Source organism: Hyperolius riggenbachi, chromosome 3, assembly GCF_040937935.1.
Source record: "Hyperolius riggenbachi isolate aHypRig1 chromosome 3, aHypRig1.pri, whole genome shotgun sequence".
In the NCBI taxonomy this organism is placed as follows: domain Eukaryota; kingdom Metazoa; phylum Chordata; class Amphibia; order Anura; family Hyperoliidae; genus Hyperolius; species Hyperolius riggenbachi.
In genome coordinates, this window is record NC_090648.1 from 494,969,703 (window position 1) to 494,991,149 (window position 21,447).

Here is a 21,447-nt window from a genome sequence, read left to right on the forward strand (position 1 = left end):
CCAGGCCCCGCCCGCGGAGCACGCAGACCACCCTGCTCGCAGACTCAGTGAATGGAAGCCTCCGCCTCGCGCATCCACACGCTGGACCAATCACGCTCTTTGTTGTGACTTTTCCCTCTCCAGCCGGGTCCTCCCCCTTTGTTTTAACCACCCCGGCACCATGACGACGCCCCGCCTCCTCCATCCTCTCTCTCAGTTTCCCGCCCTGGCCATCTCCCATAAAAGGACAATGGAGAAGCGGGAAGAGTGACGTCACAATGCATGTAAATGAGCTCGATTGAGGAGCAGGCGAGCGTGGGAACGGCGCATGCGCAGTGAGGGAACGCGTGAGAGAGGAGCTGCACGCTGCGGACGGGACGGTAGAAGTTCAGGTGAGAGTCGGCCTGGCACGTTTTATCTGTATTACCTGCTGCTATATTACATGTCAGTCCCACCGACCTGCAGCTGCGACCCCGACACGTCTGTCCGTGGGGAGCTGCAGGAGAGGAATCCCCATCGTACAGACACACGGGAAACCATGCTGGGGGTCCTCTCCTGGCATACATGAGTGGTTGGGGTCCTCTGCTGCCCCCCCCCCCCCAAGGCAGACATGAGTGGTGGTGTTCCTCTCCTGCACCCCCCCCCCCCAAGGCAGACATGAGTGGTAGGGGTCCTCTGCTGCACCCCCCCCCCCCCCCCCAGGCAGATATGAGCGGTGGGGGTCCTCTGCTGCACCCCCCCAAGGCAGATATGGGTGGTGGGAGTCCTCTGCTGCACCCCCCCTCAGGCAGACAGGAGTGGTGGGGGTCCTCTGCTGCAACCCCCCCCCCCCCCCCTCAGGCAGACAGGAGTGGTGGGGGTCCTCTGCTGCAACCCCCCCCCCCCCAGGCAGATATGAGTGGTGGGGGTCCTCTGCTGCACCCCCCCCCCCCCCAGGCAGATATGAGTGGTGGGGGTCCTCTGCTGCCCCCCCCCCCCCCCAGGCAGACATGAGTGGTGGGGGTCCTCTGCTGCACCCCCCCCCCCCCAGGCAGACATGAGTGGTGGGGGTCCTCTGCTGCACCCCCCCCCCAGGCAGGCATGAGTGGTGGGGGTCCTCTGCTGCACCCCCCCCCCCAGGCAGACATGAGTGGTGGGGGTCCTCTGCTGCACCCCCCCCCCCCCTCCCCAGGCAGACATGAGGGCTGATGGGAGGATCTTTCCTGCAACCCCCCTACAGGCAGTCATGAGGGGTGATGGGGCTGTGTGACAGGGGTCCTCTCCTGCAGCCCCCCCAGACAGTGATGGGGGTCACTTCTCTGGCAGCCCTACCCAGGCACACATGAGGGACGATGGGACTATGACAGAGGTTCTTGCCTGCAGCCCCCCAACATGTAGAAATGAGGGGTAACTGTTCTGTAAGATAGGGCTGTCTCTGGGGATGCCTGACTGGAGGAGAGGACCCCCACCCAATTACATAGCTCCATTCCCACCATAATCAGTCTTTGGGGGTGTCAGTGGCTGTAGGAGGGAAGACCCATCACCTCTCGTCTGTCTGTGGGGTGCCTGATTTCAGGTGGCTGGAGGAGAGGAGACACCTGCCTCATTATAGACCCCTGAGCACATAGTTACTATCATCCCTAATGTCTGGAGGGGGGACACACAAACCAGGGGCCTTCAGCCAATTGCTGCGCTGAAATCACGCGGCGACTTATTAGGATTTCTTAGGCCATTTGGGTGGACTCTCCTGTTCTGCAGACAGGCCCTTGTTGGTAATCTGATGGGTATGTTATTGAGATCTTGAAGACTCAAGTGGCCCCATCATCTGAGGACTGTGATTGGCTGACAGGTTACTCAGGTTGACTTGTGAGCAGTCATCTGACCGTCCATACTTTGATCCAGTTACCAGAACTTTGCTCAGGTGCAGTAGATTTCAGAAATCGGATGTCTTGTGTGACAATGTCTTTACTGGTGACATCATTGAAACTGTATTTTTCTGCACACCGATATTGTAAACGACCAACTTGTTTAAATACTGTGTGTATGCAGGCATGACAGTATGCACTGACGTGTGTATTCAGTAGTACAATGCTGTTCAGACCACATTGTACACATGTGGCCTACTGCAAAATATCCGCCATAACATTCCTCTGAGTTTATCTGCTGGATAGATCAGGCAAAGTGCCCAATGTCGGTCACTGGCAGTTTTTCTTTTTTTTTTTTTTTTTTTTTTTTTTTCTTTGCGCACTATTTTTGTCCAACATGCCGAAATATGTTTGTTGGACGTTTCAAACCAATTTAGTTTAGCGTGTGTACGAGGCAATAATTGATGCTGTCAATCGATGATCTGATTATCTCGCTTCTACTTCACCTACTGCTAACCACAAAAACTCTAATAATCGAAGTCAAACGGATCTGTTTAAATCTGTTTTAAAATGTACTTGGTGCTCCCTAGTCACCCCATTACTGATTTATTCTAATCTTGCTTGCGCTCAATAGATGCATCCTTTTAATAATCCATTGCCATTTTTTAAGCAGGCTGTTGGGGTCCCTGGCATGCACCCACCCATTATTTGAGACTCTAGTGGGGAGCCACATGTTGAAGACCTCATCTATGTCAGAGCTTAGCATTGACTTCAGAGATCTGTGCTGTGTCAAGTCCTCCACTTCCTGCAGAAGGGATCTGATTGGCTGACAGCTGCTTGTTTACAATCAAATGAAGCTGCTTGTTACAATGCATCCCATAGTGTCTGAATCTGATTTTCACCCCCCTTTCACCGGGGTCTCGTGCATTCTGTGCAGCTTGTCTGGAGTGTCAGTTACAACCTTTGTCTGACCGCTTCTGTTGGCGTGCTGTGATTTTGGGGGTCTTCGGGCACCTCCTATTTACACTGAGTGCTGTTGTAAGCGACCTGATTGGCTGGAACTTCTGCGGTCTTTCAGAGCTTGTTGTGAATGGGTATATTTTGCTGGGGGTTTTTATACTTCTAGATCTAGAGAAAGCTAGTCTTTGTTCTTTGAGCACCAGCATGTAACATGGCTCTGCACAATACATGGGTGGGTGACCTAGGAAGCCTGGCAGTCCTACCCAAGAGCTAACAATCATTACTGTTGGGTAGAGAATCTTAAGGATAATCCACAGATTGTGCTGGCTGCATGCCTCTCTGATTGCAGCCATCGGGAGGACTTGTATACATTCCTCGTACAACTTGTACACTGTGTGTGTCCTGTGATTGTGTTGCCATGTGCTCCTGTGTGATGTAGTCTGCTGTGCCACTTGATTTGGGGGATATGGAGGAGGCACTGATCAGAGTGGGATTGGAGGAGGGTCTGTGGTGATCAGGGGGGGGGGGGGACCTGGTGCTCTCTGGGAGTGGGGGAGGCAGGAGCAGTGGGTGGCCGGTTTGGCGTGCTGCGGAAGGAGCACGTAGGCATAACAGAGGCATTAGAATGCTGCAGCGACAGGCAGGCTCATCCATCACTGTGCCTCTGCTACTGAATCTACTAGGGGCGTCTCTTCCCACTGTTCCTTCCAGTGATAAAACTCTCCTGTAACAGCAGGGTGGGAGAATGTCTGTCTGCTTCCACCATCTTCAGTCTATGAGAAGGGGTATTGCTGGGCTGTATCAGAATTGTTCCTATACTACATGTGACTTTATTATTTTTGATTTGCTGAGTGAAAACTCCCTGGGCAAGGCTGTCTCCCTGGGTTATACTGTCTGCAAGTTATACTTGTGTTTTTGTACTCACGGTTTTGCGTCTGTGTAATTTTTATCTATTGCTGACATAACTATCTACTGTGCAAGCAATATAAGGGGTGTATATGTAATATTCCACATACACAGAGGTGGGATGAGATGCTGTAGATCAGTGTTTCTCAGCATTTTAGTGGCCTGTACCCCTTGTAAAAGCCTGTACTCACCAAGTACCCCCTAGCATAGTAAACAATTATTACAAGTACCCCTTGACAAAAAAAAATATCTATATCTATCTCATTACTCGTAGTACATGATTCGTTCTAAACAATTTCTAAGCATTTACAATAGCTTTTTAATTAGCTAAAACACTAATTTTGTGTTAAAAAGTACCCCCTGGAATCATCAGAAGTTCCCCACGTTGAGAACCTAGGCTGTAGATGAGCTGGTGAGGTGGGACACAGTACATGGGGAGATGCCAGTAGTTAGTGTTGAGTTGGTGGTATGGGGAGAGGTTAGTGGTGTGGATGGTGGGATGGGACACTGTAGATGCCAACAGTTACAATACAATAACATTTCTATAGCGCTTTTCTCCCATAGGACTCAAAGCGCGTAGGCTCTCTCAGATTCAGTAATTAGTAGGATGAAGTATTAACACAACAGAAGTTATATTTCTGCAAATGCCAAACTGAACAGGTGGGTTTTCAGTCTGGATTTAAACACGTCCAGAGATGGAGCTGTCCTGATCTGTTGAGGTAAGGAGTTCCAAAACGTAGGGGCAGCATGACAGAAGGCTCTGGGACCAAAAGTTTCCAAGAGGACTCTGGGTATGACTAGATTATTAGAACCTGTGGATCTGAGAATGCGGGGATTGCTACGCAGCTGCAACATATCTTTCATGTATCCAGGGCCTAGATTATTCAGGGATTTAAATGTCAGTAGGCCCATCTTAACCTCTTGACAACCATCTAACGCCGATTGGCGTAAACTGGTCGTCTGCGGGTTTCCATGGAAACGGCCGCTCGTTCGAGCGGCCTTTCCATGTCCGTTCACGGAGGCTGTCTCCGTGAACAGCCGGAGAGCCGCCGATCGCTACTCGCCGGCGAAATGTAAACACGCGGCCCGCCGTAAGGCAGATCGGCGATCCCCGGCCTCTGATTGGCGGGGGATCGCCGTCATTTGATAGGCTGAAGCCTATCCTACAATGCGCAGGACGGAAATCCGTCCTGCGCAGCTCAGGGAGGGAAGGGGACGGAGCGCCAAATGCTGCGGAGGGGGGCTTTGAAGGGCCCCCCCCCCCCCGCAAAGCGCAGAGAGCTGGCGGTGATCAGACACACCCCCCCCCCAGCAGGACATCCCCCTAGTGGGGGAAAAAGGGGGTAAGTCTGATCGCCCTGGCTAAAACCTGATCCGTGCTGCGGGCTGTAGAGCCTACGCAGCACAGATCATTCAGAGATCCACTGGTCGGCAAGTGGTCAAATAGTACCCTCCGTTCGATAGGTAGCCAGTGAAGGGAGTGCAGGACTGGCGTTATGTGGCAGTGACGGGGTTGGTTGGTTAGCAGTCTGGCAGCAGTATTCTGTATCAGCTGTAGGCGGTACAAGACTTTTTTTGGAAGGCCAGTGTAGAGAGCATTACAGTAGTCCAGTCAGGATGTGATGAAGGCGTGGACTAAGGTTGGCAGATCTTCTGGGGGTATGAGGTGCTTGATTTTTGCAATGTTCTTCAGGTTAAAATAGGATGATTTCACCACAGCAGAGATTTGAGATCTGAAGTTTAAATCCCCATCAATTAGAACTCCCAGGCTACGCACATGATCAGAGCTGCGTGCCTCCTATTCCCAGTGGTGAAGACTGCAAGTTAAGTTGTTTTGTTATCATGCTCTGCCCTCCAATCAGAAGGACTTCAGTTTTGTCTGCATTTAGTTTCAGTCGTCATTCATCCATTTCTGTAGTTCACGTAAGCAGGTGTTTATAGTTAGAGTTGGGTCTGTCACACCAGGCTTGAAGGAAAGATATATAGTTGGGTGTCGTCTGCATAGCAGTGGTATGTGAGGCCATGTTTTTGGATTAGTTTTCCCAGCGGTAACATGTAAATCGTGAAAAGCAGGGGAGAGAGGATTGAGCCCTGGGGAACACCATGCTTAAGTGATACAGGGGTGGACAGTTAGTATTGGGAGTTGCTGAATGGTGAGGTCAGAGGTGATGCTGTCGATGGGGAGATTCCAGCAGTAAATAATGGCCCATGCTCACGGGCTACAATTGTCGCCGCAATACGCGGCGCGTGTGTTGCGGCGACAGGTCGCCCGTGAGTATGAGGCGCAACACGGGCGCGCACCCCGAACCGTGGCTCGTCGCTGCTGTCGCCAGGCGATTGGTGCGGTCAATCGCCCGGCGACAGTTGCCGCCGCAACTGTCGCTAGTCCGCGTGAGCATGCGGACTAGCGACAGCAACATAATAGAAAATCCACTGCGCTTCCGGCGAGGGGGAGGAACATCAGCGACAGCTTCCGTCGCTTCAGTAATCCCTCTTCTGCGTGTGTACGCGGAGGGACCTGGCGACGAGCTGTCGCACACACGTTCCGGGCTCTGTGCGTGTTTTCATTGGGGATTTGGTGATCGGGTAAATGTGTTCTGATCAAGGGCTTAGCCTGAAACTAATCGTCTACACCAGGGGTCAGGAACCTTTTTGGCTGAGAGAGCCATAAACGCCACATATTTTAAAATGTAATTCCCAGAGAGCCATACAATATGTTTCAAACTAAATACAAGTACAATTGGAGTGGCCGTTAGTTTTGTGGGGAGCGCGAGTAAGTTAGTAGTACATGCTACAGCAGCAACATGCCTACTTTGAAAATGTTACTTGCGCTGTCACACTAAACTGTGCTGCTTGAGCAGTGTAACTTAGTGAATCTACCACTACTGATTTGTCTGAGAGCCAGATGCAGCCATCAAAAGAGCCACATCTGGCTCCCGAGCCATAGGTTCCCTACCCCTGGTCTACACCTTCACATACTCAACACTGCATAATAGCTTGACCCTTTGTGTGCTGTTGGGGGGGGGGGGGGGGGAGGGGGTTTAGTTTTTTGTAACTGTGTTCTGGATATTGCAGAGTTTGTTAATCGGTATCTCTGCTGCAGTGGGGCTGACTTGTTTCTCTATTACAGCTCATTTTATCCTCCATGAAAAGATGATTGGGTTTTATAAGCCAAAGACGTATCGGAGCTCCAGAGGCTGCTGCATCTGTAAAGCCAAATCCTCCAGCAGCCGGTTCACCGACAGCAAGCGATACCAGGACGACTTCCAGGACTGCTTTGGGTAACCTTCCTCTTCTGCCAGCTGGAATTTTTTTTTTTTTTTTTTAAACTATTTCAGTATGTTCTTGTTATAGTAAACAGCCTCTCCAGGTCCTGATAAAAGTATTGCCACAGTCCTCCCATGGGATTGTACGCACTGCCGGGTATCTCTTCCCTTATTAGCGATGACGCTCCTGGTAGCGTGTGGAGCGCAGTACAGGCTACTTTCACTTGTAGTGCAGATCAGAGCGGGCTTACTCACTGCAAAACTGAGTGGACAGGAAAGTGTCAAGTCCCGTCCGCGGAGGTATCAGAGCCATTGCAGAAGTTGGTGGCTTATTACGATTGGCAGAATTTTGAAGAGAGGCTTCATAATTGGCTCAAGTGTGAGCAGAACATTTTGCAGGCTGTGCTGTAAGTCCCGCCCACGGAGGTATTGGAACCACACTAAGGAAGCAAGTGACTGCCTCTATTCAGTGATGGCTGCAATTAAGGATCCCTGGATTAGTCCCAGTGACTTGTCCAGCCCTAAGTTATACTTAACCTTGTAGTCCACCAAATGTGCTAGTGCTGGTACTGTTCCTCCAATGGGAGGACAGAGTTGGTCCTTTGCAGCAAAGAATGCACCAGGGCAGTGATCGGAAAACTGTTAAGGAACTAAAAGTCCCACAATGTATTTGCCTTTATGAATCATGACTGTTGCTTTCAGACTCCTCTTCAACCCCCCCAATATGCATTGTGGCATTTGAAGTTCCTTAACAGCTGGAGAGCCAGGTTTGCAGATCCCTTTACCAGGGCATGCTGGGCCATTTCTAGGACAATTTCTGATATAGTAAACCACTTTTCCTGGTCCCTTGGAGTTTACGATAACATTTATACTGCTATAGGCAAATGTTGAATTTGGCTCGCCATGCAGATGTAAGTAGTGATGTTTCTGTGTTTTTAGGCTGCATGAAAGCCGTACGGGTGACATCTGCAATGCCTGCGTCCTCCTGGTGAAGAGATGGAAGAAGCTGCCGTCCGGCTCCAAGAAGAACTGGAATCATGTAATTCCTCCTTTGTAATAATCTCAGCTTCTGGGAATTCTAGATGAGGTCCTTCTCTGTGGGACGCAGAACTGTTGCTACAAGACACACGTGGTTATCACATGGGGGCGGGTCTCTGAATTGCCGGCTGATCTTCTGCCTCTAATACTTTTAGTCATAGACTAATACTAGTCCTTGGTAAGAGTACTTGTAGAAGACAGGAACAAACATCTATCAGGCCCTAGGCAATGTGACTGTGGGTACATGTAAGAGTGATGTGCAGGTACTCTGCAGGGGAATGAGGGGATTCTTCCTCTATTACACATTCTTCCGGTACAATCTGAACCAGGTTTATGGTTGATAGACAACACCTCTGTGTTCAATGTGCACAACATTCTCAATGGATTTCCTGCAGCTCTGTGGGGAGTGCATATGTAGAGTATAGTACTACTATGTAACAAAGTAACCCTGAGACAGATGAAATTAAAGTTGTATACATACTGGGGCTTCCTCCAGCCCCCTTCAGGCTAATCAGTCCCTCACTGTCCTCCTCTGCCACCTGGATCTTCTGCTAGGAGTCCAGCTACTTGAGCCAGTCGGGCGTAGTGCGCATGCACACACCCCGCCTCCGGGAGCATACTACACCTGTGCAGCACTATTGCGCAGGTGCAGAATGCTCCTGGCTGTGGGAGCGGCACATGGCTGGACTGCGCTGACTGGCTGAATTACCAGGACTCATAGCAGAAGATCCAGGTGGTGGAGGAGGACAGCGAGGGACTGATTAGCCTTGAAGGGGGCTGGAGGAAGCCCCAGGTATGTATAACACTTTTTTTTTCTCTTCTTCCACCTTAGGTACCCTTTAATTCAGTCACCAAACCAAATTTTAACATATCAAATGATTTGAATTCATGAGCAAAGGGAGTGCATACATTTGCATAAACCAGCATCAACACAAAATTATTTCCATCTCTATTACTGACACTTCTACACATCAGGCTTTATTCTTACAGCATAGATGTTGTTTAGTATATAGAAGAGATTTCTGTGTACACATCATATATACTGTAGTCACAATCAGATTTGTATCTGACTTAAAAAATACGGGGACTGCTTTATTAAAGCAGCACAAGTAACTATTTTTTTAATTTATTTCATTTTTGTGTACTAAGCACAGGTATTACTGTGTATATATTTTTGATTATCTGAGAACATTTTATTTACCCCCTCCCCCCCCATAGGGGATGTCCTGCTGGGGGGTCTGATCGCCGCCGCTCTGTGTGATTGGGGGGGCCCTCAAAGCAGCAGCGCCGTATGGGTGTAAACACACGGGATTTCTTCCCCTCGTTTTACAATTAGCCTGCGAGCCGCTATCGGAGGCTCGCAGGCTGTTCACGGAGACACCCTCCGTGAACTGACATCGAACGGCCGCTCGCACGAGTGGCTGTTTCCATGGAAACACCAATTCGACCTGCCGACGCTTATCGGCGTTAGACGGTCGTTAAGTGGTTAATTACAGTTTCAATTCTTTAGGAGTTGATGCATTTTTCTCAGACTCCTCCAGTTACCCTAAAATTGCCCTGACTCCGACTCCACAGCCCTGTTTTAAACACAACCTGAACTATTTAAAGGGGTTCTGTGTTTTCGTTTTTTTTTTTTTTTTGTTAAACTGGCCCTTACCTGGGGCTTCTACTAGTCCCCAGCAGCTGTCATGTGCCTGTGCCATCCTCTACGATCCTCCGCTCCCCACCGCCGGTCACAGTCTAATTATTCATTTAACTAGATAACTACCACTGCGGCCATGCGCGTCCTCGCTCCCGTCTCAGGTGCTTACTGTGTAGGAGCAATATGAAGTTTTCTCATACTGCGCCTGTGCAGTAAGCTCACAGACGCGGTCGGGAGGTAGGACGCATGCAGGCACAATTGTATTCTTCTAGTTAGATGAATAATTAGACGGCGGGGAACGGAGGATCGTAGAGGACGGTGCGGGCACATGACAGCTGCCGGGGACACGGAACCCCTTTTAAAGCACACCTGAAGTGATGTGGAGGCTGATTTGTTTCCTTTTAAACAGTGCAGAGTGCCTGGCTGTCCTGCTGATCCCCCCCCCCCCTTTTTTTTCCCCACTAGGGGGATGTCCTGCTGGGGGGGTCTGATCGCCGCCGGCTGCTTGCGATTGCGGGGGGGGGGGCTCTCTTCAAAGCCCCCCTCCGCAGCGCTTCCTGGCCGCCTTCCCCTTCCCTCCCTCTACCTCCCCCTGTGAGCGGCGCAGGACGGAATTCCGTCCTGCGCCGGATAGGATAGGCTTCAGCCTATCAGGTGCCGGCGGTCCCCGGCCAATCAGAGGCCGGGGATCGCCGATCTCCGCCACGGCGCTGCTGCGCAGCAGCGCCGTATACATGTAAACACCGGGGAAGATCTTCCCCGTGTGTTTACATTTACCCTGCGAGCCACGATCGGAGGCTCGCAGGGTGTTCACGGAGACACCCTCCGTGAACTGACATGGAACGGCCGCTCATACGAGCGGCCGTTTCCATGCAATCCACTTCAGGATTCAGGGGCGTAGTTAAGCGTACGCCGAATCCTGAAGTGGTTAAGGTTGTAAAAGCTTGTTTACAAGCAAGATTAATTGATCTACTAAGCAGTGATAAATTTGGCATTTCTCAGAGCCCTGATTTTTTTTTTTTTATTTTTTTTTTTCCCCCTCTGCTTACAGGTAGTTGACGCTCGCGGTGGACCGAATCTCCGAGCTCTGCGACTCAGACCCAAAAGAATCAGAACGTTGGCGGCTCAGAGACGTCGAATGAAGAGCAAGCTTCTGAATCCTTGTAAGTCTTGGTGGCGTGGTGGATGACTGACTGCTGTGTGCTGTGGTGTTGTAGGGGCCAGGTGGATGGGTGTTGTGGGTGGCAGTGTGGAGCCAGGTGGGTCGGCTGCTGGGGCAGCGTGGTGGCCGTTTGGTGAGTGCTGCGGCAGCGTGCGGGCCAGGTGGGTGGGTGAGTGTGATGGATGGCTGGGGCAGCGTGGGGGCCAAGTGGATGGGTGTGGTGGCCCGGTGGGTGGCTGCTGTGTCAGTGTGGGTGCCTGGTGGATGGGTGTGGGTAAAATGGGTACATTGTACTATATAGGTCATTACAGTTCCTCTAAGTCTCCTTCTTCCCTTGAGTAGGTCGGATGCATAGCAGCAAATATGGATGTGCTTTTAGATGCTAGCCTTGCCAGTCTAGCCAGCAGGGAAAGCCATAGAAAATAACTCCTCAGCTGTAAAATTTTATATTTTCTCATTTAAACCTTCTTGCTAACAAACTTCCCTCGGAAATGGTGGAAGATGAATGCCATGAGCTGACGTTTACCCTAATGCTGGTTTCCCCGCAGTTTCCGGTGCACACAGTACGGCCTCCAGCACCTCCCCGACGCACTCCTCTTCCTGCAGTAATCACTCCGACACGGACACCGACACAGAAGTGACCCCCACCACTACCAGCCGAAGCTCCTCATTCTCTTTCCTGGACCCAGTGTACTGGAAAAGGTACCAAACATGTCGAGGGATGTAAACGGGGGCACAGCAATAGCTGGGTGGGGGGGGGGATGGTTGCAGTGAGGGAGAAGGGTTGCTGGGGTGTGGTAAATGGGGTTGGGGGGGGGGGGGGGGGGTGTTGATGCAGAGGCTGTGAGGTTGGGGAGCCGTGGTGTGGACTCAAATTTGGAGCCTCATTCACCAGTGAATGTTAATTATGCTGTAATATGAATTGGCTGGGCGCTGGCTTCAAGAGGGAATTCCTGGCAATGGGTTGTAAGTCAGATAGTAGGCACTGACCCTCTGCTCCACCCAGTTCTGATCTCTGGTTTTCTGTCACCTTTAGAGAAAGAGTTTGTTGCGGAGTCATTTACAAGGGCCGCTATGGCGAGATCCTCATCGACGCCCAGCAATTCAAACCATGCTGCAGCAATAAGAAGACAGAGGAGGCTACGCCTAGATGAGGCCCCTCCTATTCAGGGGGTGGGGTCTTTTGCTAAAGGACTGCTGTTTTTTTTCTTCAAGCACCACTTTTTTTTTTTATATATTTTTTTTTTTTTTTTTTTTTTTTGTATGCCAGTTACTTCCTCTGTAGATATGAAAATATTTAACACACATGTTGTGTATATGTATTGAATAGCAGGGCTCATGCCACTGATGTCTGGGGGGTTTATAATCTCATGACTGTATAATGTATGCAGTATTTTATATGTATAATTTTTGTGATATCCGGTTTTATATACAGTCTGTATTATCTTGTCCTTAAAGGATAGATTATATATAATTTTTTTTTTTTTTTTAATGTCGGGATAACTTCGTATTTTGGAGTTATCTTTACTGCATACTTTAAAAGTAGCTTCTGAAAGCAATAATGGCCACAAATGGTAGACCTGATTTTGCCCCTAGAATAAGATAAGGTGGCAACAGTCTATTTACACTCATCTGTTGGGCAAAATACGGGTCACTTCCTCCAACTAAACTTATTTAAAGGGGAACTGAAGTAAGAGGTATACGGAGGCTGCCATATTTATTTCCTTTTAATCAATACCAGTTGCCTGGCAGCCCTGCTGGTCTATTTCTCTGCAGTAGTATCTGAATAACACCAGAAACAAGCATGCAGCTAATCTTGTCAGATCTGACTTTAAAGTCTAATACTCCTGATCTGCTGCATGCTTGTTCAGGGGCTATGGCTAAAAGTATTAGAGGCAGAGGATCAGCAGGGCTGCCAGGCAACTGGTATTGATTAAAAAGAAACATGGCAGCCTACGTATACCTCTTACTTCAGTTCCCCTTTAAGTCTGGCCCATAATTTCAGCCTTTGCAAAGACTAGTTGTTTTGTTTTTTTTTGTTTTTTTTGGGGGGTGCTCTTTCACACTGCACCCTGCTAGTCTTTCTTTCTTCTTTCATAGCAGATACTATTGCAATGCAATATTTCGATGGTATGTACACATAGGGTGCTGCATGTTCCGTCAGAGGTAACGCACAGCATGCTGGGTGTTTACATGTGCAGTATATATTTTCTTTGTGCTGCACCGTATGTGTCACATTTCTCGTCTAAGGTGTTGTAACTATAATTAAGCTTCCAGGAAATTTGGGCACAGGGTAAAGCAGATAAAACTGGCTCACCCTGCTCCTGCAAGAGTCCTAGCAACATTAACCTTAGCTGTAATCCTGAGTCAGGCTCGGGACTGGAAATTGGAGGCTAAGCAGAAGCGACTGATGAGTTGGATGATCGTGAAGTGTCTGATGTATCCTGAGTTTCTGTACTTGCTTTTGTTGGGGAATTTGTGTCTATACTGTAGTTTTCATGTGTCTATTTCTGCTCTAGACATTGGGGTAAAGTAAGACCCAGGATTAGGGCTTTTCTTACTATTACAGTGACTGCTGGCATAGGCAAGATACAGAACATTTATTTTTACTTTTTTCTCCTGGTGGTTTCAAAGCACAAGACCTGCAGCCACTAGGGTGCGCTGTATAGGCAGCAGTGTTAAGGGGTCTAGCCTAAGGTCTCCTCACTGAACAGGAAGAGCTAAGATTCGAACCCAGATATACTGTGCCAGAGGCAGAGCCCTTTATCAGTGGGAGGGGGTGCAGACAAACTCTATGTATATAGACTAAAACTGTAGATTTCCTGAATTATAGACCGGTTATAAAGTGTGACAGAGCCCCCCCCACATACATTCCTGATACTACTTTACCTGCCTGGATTGGCCACTATTCCAGGTTCTGCAATGGATTTCTGAACTGTCTGCACTTCCTCTTCCCTTCCCTGCAAGGCACTTCCTGTTCCTCCTACTTCTCAGGTGTGTGCCTTCACTTCCTGCTCTTACCTCTCAGGGGCGCCTGTGTTTCCTGTCCCTTTTACCTCTCGGGTGTCTGCCCTTCATGTTCCTCTTACCACTCAGGTGCGTGCCTGCTGTTCATCATACCTCTTGGGGGCGCCTGTGCTTCCTGTTCCTCTTACCTCTGGGGGTGCCTGTGCTTCCTGGTCCTCTTACCTCTGGGGGTGCCTGTGCTTCCTGGTCCTCTTACCTCTGGGGGTGCCTGTGCTTCCTGGTCCTCTAACCTCTGGGGGTGCCTGTGCTTCCTGGTCCTCTAACCTCTGGGGGTGCCTGTGCTTCCTGGTCCTCTAACCTCTGGGGGTGCCTGTGCTTCCTGGTCCTCTGACCTCTGGGGGTGCCTGTGCTTCCTGGTCCTCTGACCTCTGGGGGTGCCTGTGCTTCCTGGTCCTCTGACCTCTGGGGGTGCCTGTGCTTCCTGGTCCTCTGACCTCTGGGGGTGCCTGTGCTTCCTGGTCCTCTGACCTCTGGGGGTGCCTGTGCTTCCGGGTCCTCTGACCTCTGGGGGTGCCTGTGCTTCCGGGTCCTCTGACCTCTGGGGGTGCCTGTGCTTCCGGGTCCTCTGACCTCTGGGGGTGCCTGTGCTTCCGGGTCCTCTGACCTCTGGGGGTGCCTGTGCTTCCGGGTCCTCTGACCTCTGGGGGTGCCTGTGCTTCCGGGTCCTCTGACCTCTGGGGGTGCCTGTGCTTCCGGGTCCTCTGACCTCTGGGGGTGCCTGTGCTTCCGGGTCCTCTGACCTCTGGGGGTGCCTGTGCTTCCGGGTCCTCTGACCTCTGGGGGTGCCTGTGCTTCCGGGTCCTCTGACCTCTGGGGGTGCCTGTGCTTCCGGGTCCTCTGACCTCTGGGGGTGCCTGTGCTTCCGGGTCCTCTGACCTCTGGGGGTGCCTGTGCTTCCGGGTCCTCTGACCTCTGGGGGTGCCTGTGCTTCCGGGTCCTCTGACCTCTGGGGGTGCCTGTGCTTCCGGGTCCTCTGACCTCTGGGGGTGCCTGTGCTTCCGGGTCCTCTGACCTCTGGGGGTGCCTGTGCTTCCGGGTCCTCTGACCTCTGGGGGTGCCTGTGCTTCCGGGTCCTCTGACCTCTGGGGGTGCCTGTGCTTCCGGGTCCTCTGACCTCTGGGGGTGCCTGTGCTTCCGGGTCCTCTGACCTCTGGGGGTGCCTGTGCTTCCGGGTCCTCTGACCTCTGGGGGTGCCTGTGCTTCCGGGTCCTCTGACCTCTGGGGGTGCCTGTGCTTCCGGGTCCTCTGACCTCTGGGGGTGCCTGTGCTTCCGGGTCCTCTGACCTCTGGGGGTGCCTGTGCTTCCGGGTCCTCTGACCTCTGGGGGTGCCTGTGCTTCCGGGTCCTCTGACCTCTGGGGGTGCCTGTGCTTCCGGGTCCTCTGACCTCTGGGGGTGCCTGTGCTTCCGGGTCCTCTGACCTCTGGGGGTGCCTGTGCTTCCGGGTCCTCTGACCTCTGGGGGTGCCCGTGCTTCCGGGTCCTCTGACCTCTGGGGGTGCCTGTGCTTCCGGGTCCTCTGACCTCTGGGGGTGCCCGTGCTTCCGGGTCCTCTGACCTCTGGGGGTGCCCGTGCTTCCGGGTCCTCTGACCTCTGGGGGTGCCCGTGCTTCCGGGTCCTCTGACCTCTGGGGGTGTGCCTGTGTGGCTTTCCTTCCTGCCTTATGCCACTATGCACTCACAAGCACTCGGACTGAACAATTTAGGACTTTTGTTCACAACTTTTTTTCTTCTTCTCCTGACCTTCCACTGCATGCTTGTTCGGGGTCTATGGTTGAAAGTATTAGAGGCAGAGGACCAGCTGGGCAACTGGTATTGCTTAAAAGGAAATAAATATGGCAGCCTCCATATGCTTCTCACCTCAGGTTCCCTTTAAGGAACTTAAAGTCCCACAATGCATTTGCCTTTCTGAATCTTGACTGTGACTGTCAGACTCCTGCAATGCATTGTCGGGCTTGTAGTTAACAGCTGGAGGGCCAAGTCTGCAGATCACTGTTCTAGACTAACAGGAAATGCGTTGTTGTAGCTGATAACCATACAGCTGGAAGAATAAGAATATATTTGGGCATTGAAAGATTTTTAGTGATGGTGCTGGCTCATCCTCCTACTGACATTTGTGTGAAGATTTCTTTATTCATCTTGCATAAAGACATTTTGCCACAATTACAAGTGACTTCTTCTTCAGATAGACTTGCATGCAGTGTGCCTTTAATCAGACCTCTCCTGCAAGTGCTAGCATACTCATTATCAAATGAATTCTATAGTATATGGCTACATCTTTTGCCAGTTTGCTTTTAAGACAGAACAAAAACATAAATATGAAAATACAATCGTGAATAGGATACAAATGTACATACAGAATACAGAGATGCTAGTCATGCCCACTTGCATGCAACTTTAATGCAAATTGGACGAAGTTTGGAATTGAGCCAAACCTACCCAGGAAGTGCATTTGATTGGCCTAATTGCAAAATGCATAAAATTAGCATTTAATTTGCATACATACTGAAAACACCAACGCCTTACTGCCGTTCACTAATAAGGAACATTATTAACGTAACACTTTTTGCAGAGGAGGTTCAACCAATGAAATAAGCTCCACCTTCTGCTCGTCTCTGGGATTGTCCACAGATCCTCATTGGTGGGAGGGACTCTCCAATAGCTCCGCCTTCTGCTTGTATCTTTCTGTGATTTCTCGCAGGTCCTGTTGTAGGAACGCTTAGTATTCACGCTCAATCTTCACACGCTTCTCCTCGATAACCGAAATGCTGTACACATGCAAAAGATCTGTTCCTGCAAAAGATCCGTCCCTGCAAAATACATTCATAGTCTATGAGATCTGCAGATCATCATACACACCTTGTTTAACTGACATTCATCTGCAGATCTGAAAATCCATCCTGGTGGATCTGATCTGCAGATGATTGTCTGTTAAACAAGGTGTGTATGAGGATCTGCAATCATCTGCAGATCAGATCCACCAGGATGGATTTTCAGATCTGCAGATTGTCAGATATGCAGATGAAGTCTGTTAAACAAGGTGTGTATGATGATCTGCAGATCTCATCGACTATGAATGCATTTTGCAGGAACAGATCTTTTGCAGATACTGATCTGTTGCATGTGTACAGCATCTGTGTGTGCAGCATCTTGCAAAGATTATCTGATGGGGAGTTCAGCTCCATAGAATAGACTGTGTAGAGTATGGCTCTCATACTACATGGAAGGGGGTAAAATTGGTCTGATCTTTAATTTATCTTTCAAGTGTGTATGTAGCATTAGACAGAGGATCAGCAGGAGAGTCAGGCAACTGGTATTTTAAAAGGAAAAATCCATCTCCTTCTCAGTTTAGGTTCCCTTTAAAGAGGAACTCCAGTGAAAATAACTTAATAAAGTGCTTCATTTTTACAATAATTATGTATAAATGATTTAGTCAGTGTTTGCCCATTGTAAAATCTTTCCTCTCCCTGATTTACATTCTGACATTACATGGTGACATTTTTACTGTTGGCAGGTGATGTAGCTGCTGCATGATTTTTTTGGCAGTTGGAAACAGCTATTTCCCACAATGCAGCAAGGTTCACAGACAGGAAACTGCCAAGAGTACATACTTTTCTTGTGGGAGGGGTTTCACCACATCAGCCATACAGCGCCCCCTGATGGTCTGTTAAAAGGAATAGATTTCTCATGTAAAAGGGGTATCAGCTACTGATTGGGATAAAGTTCAATTCTTGGTCGGAGTTTCTCTTTAAGTGGTGCCCCAGAGAAGGGATGGGTGTGAGCTGCTGATTGGCTGGAGGGTTCAGGAGGTAGAATATAGTTTGTGTGTTCATATTTCACAGGTCATTCCTTTCCCCAATTATTTACACTACAGAAGTGAGACTACCGATTTTTGTACTGAAAAGGTGAATGTATGAAGCGAGAGAGATGAATGCTTGTTTCTGGATTGTGTGTTTTGGAAAGCTACAATGCTGGCAGCTATTCTGTTTAACTGGAAAGGTTATATTATATCTCCAAATGACAAGTATTTATAACTGTTTATATAGCATTTTTATGTGAATGTTTTTCATATACTGGATGTTTTTTAATCTGTGTAATAAATTTTTGATTTTTATTGAAGCAGTCTGGTTTTCTTCAGTGTGATATAAACCTTTCTTCCACAATTATTGCTATCCAACCCCTCCCCCAAACGAACCCCTCTTCCCAAATCCTCCTTTATAGGCGGGCTGGTTCACACTTGAGCCCTTTTCAGCACTTTGCTGGTCGCTGGCAATCAGCAAAGTGCTGCTAACCTATCCCTATGGGATTATTCTCACTGCATTGTTTGCGATTTGCATAAATCGCAAACATGCTGCATGCAGCGCTTTGGGGTTGAGGCTAGAATCACAATGGTCTGTTCCATAACACTCGTGTTATGAGTGTGAACTGCAACGGAGACTGGCCATAGAAAACCTGTAAAGAAGAAAACCTCCCCCGGGGGGGAGGGGGTTACTCACTTCAGGTGGAGGAAGCTTCCTGATCTTACTGAGGCTTCCCCCGTCCTCCTCGGTCCTACGGCGGGGATGTAAAGATTTATCTTGCTGGCTCCAGTGCTAGTGCAGTAGTGGCTCTTGGCTCAGAGATAGGTGGATATAGCCAATCGCTGTTGGGCCGCTCTACTGCACAGGCTCAAGTCGCCTGCGCAGTAGAGCGGACCCGACAGATCGGCTATTTTCGCCTATCTGTGTGGCGAGCAGTGTAAAAACTGTTAATCTCGCTAGGGAGGTTAAGCACTAGAGATTTCATAAGCTCTTGCTAATGCAATGCTATGGGGGATTTTACAAAATCGCATCGCTCCAGTGTGAACACACATAGGATAATATTAGCAGGAGCTTTTAACATTGGAAGTGCTCAGAAAAGCTCTTGCAGTGTGAACCTGCCGTAACGTGTTTTAAACTAATTACAACTGTTTATCGGATACTACCATTTAACAAAAATATGTAATAACAAACATTGTATATTTTGCACATGGAGACAATTTTGTATGCATGTCTGAAATGTTATAACCGAAGTCGTTTGTCTGTATTTATGACTAGTCCCTGCCTGTTCACATTTATTACCACAAGATGGTGCTCTTGTACAGCTAAATGCTTCCTTTTTCATGTACCGTATTACTGGTCCACAGAAAATTCTATCTGCAACCACTAGAGGGCAGAGGTGCCCACTGCTTTCCAATGATCTACTAAAATGTAATTAGCATTTATAGTGAGGATATATTCATGTACTAACTAAAATATTCCCAAAGATAAATAAACATTGTGCTCCAACAATCTAACCTACACTGTCGAACTAACCTACATCCCATAGACTTTACTATCCCTTTACCTTCCTGCTATATGTTTTGATAGTGAATGTAGGAAGATTCGACGGGTAGGTTATTGCGTCGGCGCAATGGCCCTCTAAATTTGCAAATATAATTAGGCGGTGTGCCCCGCCTCTCCCAATCAACAAGTATCTGGCAATGTGGCTTCCCCAAATCTGCAAATCGGGCACCTGCTAGTAGTCTATGGAAATTGTACATGTGTTGTGATTTCATACAGTGGGGAATTAGTTAATGTTAGTTGTTAGTTGCAGCCAAAAAACAGAGTGCATTCCATCGAATATATTCACTGTGTACAGGCTGTAACAGTCGTCATTCAAGTATAAGCTAACGTGGAGATGGATCGGGATCAGCAGTGGCCGGCAATAGTCTCCCCGTCCATCTTCACTACTGTGGCAAAGACGGTGTGAACAATTTACTTTTTTTATTTTTTTTTTCCCCCGTACAGTTGACTTTTTTATTTATTTTAATTTGCACAGTATACAGCAATCCAGGTTCAGAAGACATCTAGAGGTAAGCCTAGGAAAAAGCGTGGTGGTTTTGGCCAGCCCGAGCTGAGCTCAGGCTTACCGCTCTCTGCATCTTATTTTCAGCCCGAGCTCAGCTTGGGATTACCATCAGGGGGGGTTAATTAGGAATTCCAGTGTGACACGCTTGTGTATTATTGCAGAGGAAGGGCAAATTTCCACTTGTGCAGTGCGAATTCGTTGCGGAAAATGTGAAAACGAATTTGCATGCGGATGTGGTTTATAAGTTTTTGCATTTTGCGTTTTATGTAAGTATGCGAATTTAACCATGTCAGTGCCTATGCGCTTTTACGTTGATTGTAGGCGAAAACGCATGCGCATTTCTTATTACATTGTATGCAAATCGAATTCTGATGGCTCTGCTGTGCAGATTTTTTCCTGCACAGAAAAATGCTCAATTGGCCTTTTTTCACTTGTCAGGAAAATAAAGTTGTATTGGTTGTGTGAATCTGCGTGCAGAAAATGCATGCAGATTTGTGATAGTGGAAAGTAACCACAGCATGTCACACGCAAGTTCACGAGCGCTCGTGGTCGAGAGTTCCCCGGGCCGGCAGTGACAGTTGCAGATACAGGAGGCGGCAGAAAGGAGAATGGGTGATCGGTGGGCATCAGGACAGCTCACCATACATGCTTGCTTCCCCCCCCCCCCCCCCCCCCCCCCCCTTTCTCATCTATGGGCTCTGGTATCCTTTTTAAAAGAAGGAAATAAGTCTGTTTTGTAACGTTTATTTGTTGAGAATGAAAATAAAAGTAACTTTGCTGTATGTGGAATTCTTTTAAACAGCTGAGTAAAGTTCTCCATAACAGGAAATGGTTATGCTGCTGCCCCCCTGTGGTCAGAGGTTGCAGTGCTGGTGTCACTGGCTGCCCTATCCCAGCTGTGGCCCTCTGTGCTGGGACCATTGTGGGTGGAATCCTTTTATTTGCACCTGGTCAAACATTCCGCAGCCTCCCGAGCAGAACTAGTGAGACATCTATACAGCAAAGCCTGCTGTTCTCCTTTACGTACTGTGCAGTCATATTGCCCCCCCCCCCCAGCGTGGCCATTGGTGACATCACACAACTGCAGATAGCTGTTCTGAGAAGCCATTCAGGAGGTGCCCTGGTGTTGGGGGGGGGGGGGGGGGTCACTGGCGGCTCCAAATCTACAGCTGAAATATCAGCTGAGCTGAACAGGCCCCTGGTGGTCATTCTGATAAAAAAAATATTATTCTAATTATCTACTCTACAAAAACTTCCTGTAAACATGTTTATATGCTGTGGCAACGGGATGATGAGGTTGTGACCGCACCGGGGTCCTTGGGCCAGAGGGGCCCTACCTCAATCAGAATACTGTTAGCTCTCTGGTCCTGTGCTGGTAATAATCACTTCTATAGATGCTTTGAATAGTAGAGATCATTATCAAACTGTTCCCCATCCCCTTCTTGCACCTCTGACAGTGTGGCTAGTTTTAGTTCACCGTATCAATTGTTATATATAGAATGCTTAGGGTGTTACCCAATGTAAAACTTGCACCTGGGCCCATAGCTCCTTAGATACGTGTTTACAAGTGCCACAAGGCATTCTGCAATTTCTTCTTTTGGCTAGGCTCACACTTGGCAGAAACGCAAGCGGTGAGAAAAACGCTGCGGTTTTGCCGCTGATAGAAGTCTATGGGCCGCAGGAAAAACGCATGTCAAAAACGCATATGCGTTTAAAAACGCACACAATAAAAGTTGACTGAAATGCAATGGTATGTG

At 49.0% G+C, this 21,447-nt stretch overlaps 1 protein-coding gene across 1 annotated transcript; it reads left to right on the plus strand.

The window, feature by feature from the left end:
• Positions 1-322: 322 nt before the first annotated feature.
• SINHCAF (SIN3-HDAC complex associated factor) lies at positions 323-12,497 on the plus strand. The gene is made up of 6 exons (XM_068273081.1): positions 323-371; positions 6,820-6,970; positions 7,895-7,994; positions 10,687-10,798; positions 11,346-11,499; positions 11,834-12,497. Exons 2-6 carry the CDS (start codon positions 6,843-6,845, stop codon positions 11,949-11,951), a joined length of 612 nt encoding a protein of 203 aa, XP_068129182.1. The 5' UTR covers positions 323-371; positions 6,820-6,842; the 3' UTR covers positions 11,952-12,497.
• The last annotated feature ends 8,950 nt before the right edge of the window (positions 12,498-21,447 follow it).